The sequence below is a fragment of the Sinocyclocheilus rhinocerous genome, unplaced genomic scaffold, assembly GCF_001515625.1.
Source record: "Sinocyclocheilus rhinocerous isolate Xijiao unplaced genomic scaffold, SAMN03320098_v1.1 scaffold463, whole genome shotgun sequence".
Taxonomy (NCBI): Eukaryota; Metazoa; Chordata; class Actinopteri; order Cypriniformes; family Cyprinidae; genus Sinocyclocheilus; species Sinocyclocheilus rhinocerous.
In genome coordinates, this window is record NW_015627535.1 from 89,357 (window position 1) to 98,618 (window position 9,262).

Genomic DNA, 9,262 nt, shown 5'->3' on the forward strand with positions numbered 1-9,262 from the left:
GCTGGAAATAAAAGATGCATCTTAATATATTATAGTTAATATAGTTAATATATACTTTTATATTGTTGTCAAATATTATATATGTAATTTTACATGTATTACAAATAAATAATATAATTAATATATAATGTTTTATATTCAAAAAATTACATTTTATATACACATCTAACATATACATTTATACATATATACATAATATAATATTATTCTATATATATTCTGTGTGGGCCTAGTTATCGGATAATGCTAATGTAATCTGGTGTTGCTCTCCAAACTGATGGAAAAACACTTGAGCCACTAGCAGAACATCTCTAGCAGTGTGCTGCCAAGTTTAAAGACTCACCTCACACTCTTAAAAATAAAGATTCCAAAAGAGAGTTTTCTCAGCGACGTCATAGAAGAATCATTTTTGGTTCCCCAAAGAACCTTTCAGTAAACAGTTCTTTAAAGAAACTAACTAAAACAATTTTTGCAATGGGAAGATTCCACGGATGTTAAAGGTTCTTCATGGAACCATCGATGCCAATAAAGAACCTTTATTTTAAAAAGTGCAGACAGTACAGCTCACTCTGGTGCTTCTCTGCTCAGGTAGGTTGGATTGCACTACTTCCATACTATCTCCCTGGGTAGTTTCAGAAATTCCCTGATATGCCGGACATCCAACACCAACCCCTTTGTCTTGCAGATGTTCAGCAGCAGGTGGTTTTCCCCACACCAGAAGTCCTCCAGTAGCTTCCTCTACTCTGACTCATCTCCATTACTGATGCGTATACTACAATGATGAGTCCACAGAAAACATCTGCAGGTGGCACGAACTAGTGTTACATTGCTAGACTGGGACTGAAAAAAGAGACTCTCAGTGTCATGGCCTCAAAAACTCCCACAGAGACAATCTCGCCTTCAAAATCTTAATTAGAAACAAACTTCTTCAGTTTTTGTTGCAGTTAGGCAAGAGAACACAAATTTTGAATTAAATTTTATTTTATATTATTTTATTTTACATTTTATTGTTTTGTTTTGTTTATCCCACGACCCTACATAGGGCAAGCTGTTTGGAAAGAGGATGGGTGTAATTATTTTATTTTAGTGTATTTATTTTATTATTATTATTTTAACTTTATTTCACATCTGCTACTTCACTGTCCATTAGCAGGTGTGCCCTCCAGTTCACTTTCAGCCTGCATTTACTGCATTCATAGTGTGAAGGCTGGTCGATTAATTAATATGTTCCATTACAAAATACAGCCATAATTTATCGACAGATGGTACTACCACCTGAGTTAGTATGATAAACAGCCGGACAAGTTAAAAAGAATGTGTAACGCTGTAAGAATTTTGGACCCAATCATCATTACATCACTGTAAATTAATTTAAACCGTTTTGCACCTCTCTCTATCGCTCTCCTTCAGTCCATATGTCCGGAACAAGTGCCTCTTTCATCCACTTGTTCACAAAAGCTTCCTTTCATTCTGTTGAGAGATGGCTTCACACCAGTTCTGTTTCCAGAGTGATACCCAGTAAGCACAGTGAAGGGAATGCCAAAAATCAGTGGCTCAGGGGTCAGTGTGTGTGTTTGAGAGAGAAAGGGAAAGAGAGACAGTAAAATAGATAGATCTAACTGTTTATTTACAGGCATGCACTTGTCAACCTCCATTAGAACATTTATAATGCATGTCTTTAAAAGTCAGTCTGAAAATGTCCGCTGGGCTCTTGCTGTGTCTTCACACTCACTGGTATGGAGGAGTTTTTGGCTTGGTCACGCTCATTCTATGATGTGTACTGACTCATAAATGAAACATTTTGAGGCACCCACCATCCCTGTGACCGGAGCCTGACTCGAAATACATTGAATCCGAGATGGAAGCAGAGAACTCTGAGTGGGTGGCCAAAGTGGAGATCAGAATTAGACTGCAACATCTCTGGGTTGGTGATTGTTTTTGTGTGATTTTGGCATGCGTGTGTGCATTTTCGTGTGCATTTTCATATAAACTTGGCAAAAAAAAAAAAAAGAAACGTCCTCTCACTTTCATCTGCTTTTATTTCCAGCAAATGTCTTAATGTGTAAGACAATATAAATATTAAATTTTTTTTATGATAATAAAATTCAATGTTTTTTAAATATATTTCACACACACACACACACACACACACCTCCTGTTTGATGTCATACACCGATCGGTCTGCACAGCACCGCTTCAAGTCGAACACACCTAATATGTACACGTATTTGCATCGCTTTGACCGTTCTCTGTAGATCTCACCTTCTCAAGCGCCACGATTGGTCAATTATGTACAATGCCTGCATGTTATTGGTCAAACTAGTTTTCGATCATTACCTTCAGCAAGTATGAAAACAGAAAAACAAAGCCAAAACCTGGATATTTTAGGCAATATAGAAATCCTGGCCAGGACGTGTCTGGAAAAAAAGGGCACGTATGTTCACCCTAAGCTTGACACATGCGTGTATCAACACTGTGTAGCAAACGGTCCACTGAACGACAAGTTTAAGAACCCATGTGCGGTGTATTAGATCCAACGTGACCAAAAACCAAACAAAGACTCGACTCGAACATAAGCAAACTTGACTATGAACATGAGCAGGATGGACCAGAACACTCACCGGCAGCAGGGTTACACACGATAAACTAACATGGCAAACAAGAGGGTTTAAATACTTAGACAAGGGGAACACATGACAAAACCAACCAATTATGAGACAGAACTAATGAACAGGAACCAATGAACAAACAGAACTGATAACCACATGACAACACAATGAACCAATGAATACATGACACATAGACTAAAGGAACACATGAGGGCAAGGAAGAAACATTTGAGTCAACCTGAAGTTGATTTACAAATTCATGAATGTATTCAAAAAGGACAGATTGACATTAATATCAAAAGCTGTTCAACACGATCATTACCTTCAGCAAGTATGAAAACAGGAAAACAAAGCCAAAACCTGGATATTTTAGGCAATATAGAAATCCTGGCCAGGACGTGTCTGGAAAAAAAGGGCACGTATGTTCACCCTAAGCTTGACACATGCGTGTATCAACACTGTGTAGCAAACGGTCCACTGAACGACAAGTTTAAGAACCCATGTGCGGTGTATTAGATCCAACGTGACCAAAAACCAAACAAAGACTCGACTCGAACATAAGCAAACTTGACTATGAACATGAGCAGGATGGACCAGAACACTCACCGGCAGCAGGGTTACACACGATAAACTAACATGGCAAACAAGAGGGTTTAAATACTTAGACAAGGGGAACACATGACAAAACCAACCAATTATGAGACAGAACTAATGAACAGGAACCAATGAACAAACAGAACTGATAACCACATGACAACACAATGAACCAATGAATACATGACACATAGACTAAAGGAACACATGAGGGCAAGGAAGAAACATTTGAGTCAACCTGAAGTTGATTTACAAATTCATGAATGTATTCAAAAAGGACAGATTGACATTAATATCAAAAGCTGTTCAACAGAATATATCAGAACAGTTTATTATGCGTTTCTGCCAATATACACTGATGGCTCAAGAAACCCAGAAATAGGTCGTAACTGGATCTGCATTCTATGCTCCAGAATTTAAAATCGGAAAATATGGGAGGTTAACGGATGGGACTTCAGTATACAGTGCCAAAATGGTGGCAATTCAGATGGCACTTAGTTGGGTAGAAGAAGTGATGCCAAATAAGGTGGTGATTTGTTCAAATTCAATGGCATCACTTACCAGTCTTCAAACTTTTCAAACTGTTAGATATGATATCTTTATAGAAATAATGAATATATTGTATAGATTAAGAAATGCTGGAATAATAGTTAATTTTGTTTGGGTTCCAGCGCATGTTGATATACCAGGAAATGAAAAAGCTGATAAAATGGCTAAAGAGTCACTTAATCTGCATACTCCTACTATTTCAGTTTCACTAAGCAGGATGGAGGGGAAAAGTATAATTAAAGAAGCTTGCAATTGGAAATGGCAAGGGATTTGGAATGACTGTAAAACAGGAAGACATTTTTATATTATACAAAACAGGGTAAGTCAAAGCAAAATGATACTAAACTTAAGTAGAGATGATCAGGTCATTTTAACAAGACTAAGGATGGGTCATATAAAACTTAATTCTACACTTCATATAATAGGAAAACACAGAACTGGATTATGTGAAACATGCTAAGTAAAGGAAACAGTTGATCATGTGTTGTTACTCTGTCCTAAGTATGAACAGGAAAGGAATGAACTACAAAGAGAATATATAAATATATAAAACATTACAATATAACATTTCTGTAATCTATATAACCTACCAGTCAACAGTTTTTGAGCAGTAAGATTTTTAATGTTTTATAAAGAAGTCTCTTCTGCTCACCAAGCCTGCATTTATTTGATCCAAAGTACAGCAAAAGCAGCACAAAAGAAGAAGAAGAAGAAGGAAGAAACATGGCTACAGCAAATTACAAAAAAAAGACATGATCAAAAATACACCTGAACACCGACGGTCAATTAGAATACAGTTCTTTCTGTTACTGACCTTGCAATGGCTTTTGAGACTTGTATGGCCACTTTCATACAGCAGCAGAATACAGTTGTCAGTCCTGTATTTGAGTCCTTAATACGGTTAGTCACAAGCCGTAAATACTCACACCCGAAAATTTTCAGGACTCACAACCGCATTCTCGGAAAACACGTGCTGTTTGAACAGAACAGGACTGGACTGGACAACTAGTTGTCTGTCACGTCATACAGTGCGAGAGAGAGGCGCTCTGCTGCACAAATGTGTGTCTACCGTGTGTTGCATGTTTTCATGTGTGGTTTCAGTAACTTACAGTGATGAGCTGTGTGTCATCTGAAAGTTTTAGATCCAGTCTCCACCGGAGCCGCTCCCGTCAGTTTTGTGTTCTGTGTGCGACTCACTCAAATGCTCCATTCTCCAACCAAATATAAAAGCTGCTGTCAGTTAATGAAGATTTGACGGATGAACTCACGGCTCGATTGGACTCTTGTCATGTCAGAAAGTAATAAGACTTTCAGCTTTATGGACGTCGCCATATTTGATATTATTTTGGTCACTGTCGCTATGGTAACTGGTAAGGAATACGGGCTTGACTCCCATTACACGTTCATACAGACAGTATCTGAGACGCTACTGTAAGTTGCTGTGTGAACGGGCTTTCAAGACTCACACCTGTAAGTAAATGCGGTTGTCGATCACAAAAACTGACAGTGTGACCATAATCACATGTTCTTACAGTGTAATACCACAGGCCTTTATCTGTGTGCCTGCATAGGAACATATCTTAAAAGAAAAAATAACTGGCTTTTAATAATGGATCAAGTTCAGTCAAAAAGGGCACCAACAGAGAGTAGATGAAAGTACTGCTCAGAGATAATAAGCCGGGCTCTAGCCACAGGCTTAGCCAGAGGAGCTGAACCGGTTCATGGCACAAACACACACATACACAAAGACCATCAGATAGAGACAGTACGGCACTGCGCTACCAGTCTCAAATCTTGGTTCATCACTAAGCAGCGGTTCAAATTTGTGTCACTAAACTAATTATTAATTAGTTAAACAAATTATTAATTAATTACGTTGCACCTTCCGCTGCGCCTACGTCATATGCTCGAATGCCTTGTCGTGAACATGCCTGCTTGAGCGACCGGAAGCTGGAGATTACTGTTTATACATTTTTTAAAATCTATATTTTTCTTACACTAACGCATCGTTTCGCTTCAGAAGGCCTTTATTAACACCCTGGAGCCGTGTGGAGTAGTTTTATGATGGATGGATGCTGTTTTTTAGGCTTCAAAAATGGGCACCACTGCCATTATACAGTTTGGAAGAGCCAGGACAATTTTTAATATAACTCCGATTGGATTCATCTGAAAGAGGAATGTCAGATACGCCTAGGATGCCCTGAGGGTGAGTAAATCATGGGCTAATTTTCATTTTTGGGTGAACTATCCCTTTAAGTTAGTGTGTACACAATACATATAACCAGCATTTCAATATTAATTCTGTAATGCCATTTCATAATCATGAATGTCAGTAATCATCCATGTCAGTAATTATTTTTGAAAACTTTGGGTGACTTTTCCTTTGCCATTTTTATGAATGATTTTAGAAAGTAATGGTTTGTGACATTTTATGACAGTTGTAGGGCATGAATTTTTTTTGTTTTAGTTTTAATGGTTAAATTAAATCAAAATGCATGTCTAATTAATTGAAACCATGAAACTTACCATTTAACAATAATTTATTAATTTTTTTAACTAAAAAATGTAGGGCCTTGTGAATTCAGTTTTATTTTTTCTCAAATTCCAATTTATTTTTACCAAATTCTGTTTTCTGTTTACATTTTTCTGGATTTCACTTTATTGGTTTAATTAAATTTTAATAATCAGATCTAATGCATAATTAGATCTAATAATAATTAGATCAAAAGCAGATCTAATCAAGTGAATTCAAGGAACTTCAACAGTTTTAATTGTTTAGTTTAATTTAAGAATTTATTTAAAAAAATGTACAATAACAGTATAACTTCTGATGGGTTGTTGTGAAGACTTTTGAATTTCTGTATGTTTGATACACAGAGGTGGCATAACGTAGGGGAAAGTTAGGACAAATCCAGGGGCCCTGATTAGAGACGGGTCCCCTTTGGGGCTAAAGGTTTAACTTCTTGTCATGAAGTATAATAAATGAGGCACTCATAAGCAAAGCAATGAAACATGGCGCAACGTCAAAGTCGTCCGTCTAGTACTTATATAGAAAAACAATTAAAAAGCAGCAATGCAACTGCAGTGGGTCACCAAATCTGACAAGGCAGCACTGAAATCTGTTACTCGCCTTTATTTTACACAGAATGTTTGCAATGTTCTCCAAATTCTCTCTGGTGATGTCTTACCTCCTGTATTTCACACCCCAAAAAGCATTTTGTTTTGATGTGAACAGCAACAGATAAACAGCAGGGTCATGAAATCAGATGAGGCAGCATTAGAGGTTACAGAAATTGAATACGCCCCCTCTAAACTGTGTCTGTGAGCAACACACAGTAGTGGCGTTTCGTATAGTTGTGAATTAGCACTCTTTAACACATCAGTTCAGAGAATGAGTCAGTGATTCACCCATAAAGAAGGTCATCTTGTTGGTTCCTGAATGTATCAGTGCTTTTGAATCAAATGTTTGAGTGAATGATTCAATGACTCCTTCAAATTGAACAAATCGGTTGAGTGAATGATTTAAATGATTCACTCATAAATACAGTCACTTGTCGCCACCTACTGGCTCAAAGATATAATTTGCTTTGGATTTAAATATATATAAATAAGTTAAATTAAAGGGGTCATATGATGCGATTTCAAGTTTTCCTTTCTCTTTGGAGTGTTACATCATATATAAAGTTTTTTAAAGCTTTTAAAATTATTAACCTTGCACGTTTTCCTTTAGGCTCATGGTGCACCATATAAATTACAAACGGTATAAATTCAAATAATTCACTCTTTTTTGTTCTTTTAGCTATATATTGTGATATTATGTTTTTTATTTATTTATTTATTTTTGTCCAAATGATTTTTGGTAGACAACAACTCTGTACTTTACAGTGGTGATTAGCTTTTTTTCAATCTCTGATGTTTGTTGCCAAAAGATCTCATCTGACCTCAGAAGCCATCACTAATCAAAGCTCCTGTAAAGTTTTGTGAATTTCAGCTGCTTACTGTACATTTGTGATTTTAAAAATAGCATAGGCTTTCTTCAGACAAGAAGAGCTCTGATAGTTGGCATGAAAGCAGATTTTTGGAAATGTTCAGCCTTCTATAGCTAGCACACTGCATGGAGAAAAATATATCTTTGTCCCCCAGTTGTTTGAAACTGCCTGACAAAAGGTTTCTAAATAAGGCAGTGGCTTTATTAAAGAAAACATTCTTCTCCATTATTGGGGCTCTGCTGTGTTTAAACACTAGTGGAAATACGGTGCAGTAATAATGGCTAATGTATGAAAACCTTCTTGCCCTAATTTCAGACAGTAAATAGTAGATGTTTTTTTCCTAATAATTTGACATTACAAAATTAGATTTCTCTTTTATATGCAGTGTACAGTTAATGTAATAAACAACAAGTGCATGTTTCTCCTTGAGTGGCAATAATTGCAGAGGATTCTGCAACTTGCTGCCATGGTGATGTGATTTGAGGTCCAAGATGAGTGGAAACCTTTGCACACATGTATACCTGCGAAACGCTATGGGTTTCAAATCAATTTCAGCCCCAATCCCCATGAATCTCACCTTGTGAAGATCACAGCCACTGTGAAAAGCTATTCATCTGGGCAATTCCAAGGTTATGCACAAGAAGACCACTGTAGCTCAATGCACGCTATGGGGCTTGGCATGCATCTCCATATTTCATAAACAGATGTGTTGTTTATGGGTGGCAGGGGTGTGTAGACGAGACTCTCTGACCTTGCCAAGTCACTGTAATGGTGAAGGTAACAGCTGTTTGGCCATATGGGGGTTTAGAAGAGCCGCTGGTAACTCATACTAGTCCTCATATTGCAGATATTTCAGGTGATGATTTGTGGTTTAATAATATATCATAACATGAGGAAAAAATCAAATTTTGAGCCAATTGCTGAGATTGAATATTGCATCATTTCTGTTTCAAGCCCAGGGTGGGTTCTGAGACATGCTCGCTCTTACCTTGCCACTTGATTTGCTTCTGTTATTCCCATTGGGGAGGGCTGAAGATGAGTTGACGTCCTCATGGAGGCGGTCCAGAAGCCAGAGCAGGAATTCAAGAGCGTCATGCTGGGAATTCCCCCGGAACTGTGCACCATATTTAGATACCGTCATCTGGACAAGAAACAAGATAAAGGTCACACAAGTAGTAGTAGTATCAGATTGTCTATAAATATAGACAACACAAAAAGTTACTAAACATGATCCTGTTTATTCACTCCACATCTGCGATCCTGAGTTATCTAATGAATCTCTAGAAAAACAAATCCTCGAGTAGTTGAATAATAGCCGCAGTGGATCTGACTCAGAACAAACAGTTTGTTAGATACTGAGATGTGATGGAGAGCAGATGGAGGATGTAAATTGCATTCTGCTATAAAGTGAATGATGCTCCTCACTGCTGATCATGACAACAACTGTGTAAATGAATAAATGAAGAATCCTCTTCAGATATGCGATCACAAAAAAAGTTCTTATGAAATGCATTGCCCCCC

General features: G+C 37.3%; 1 protein-coding gene across 1 annotated transcript in view; it reads right to left on the minus strand.

Annotated features, from left to right (window-relative positions):
* The window catches only part of LOC107728700 (ubiquitin carboxyl-terminal hydrolase 43-like), a 96,490-nt gene that overhangs the window by 81,436 nt on the left and 5,792 nt on the right, over positions 1 to 9,262 (minus strand). Inside the window, exon 2 of the mRNA XM_016538984.1 lies at positions 8,730 to 8,882. Coding sequence (XP_016394470.1) covers positions 8,730 to 8,882 — 153 coding nt within the window. The remainder of the gene's footprint in view (positions 1 to 8,729; positions 8,883 to 9,262) is intronic.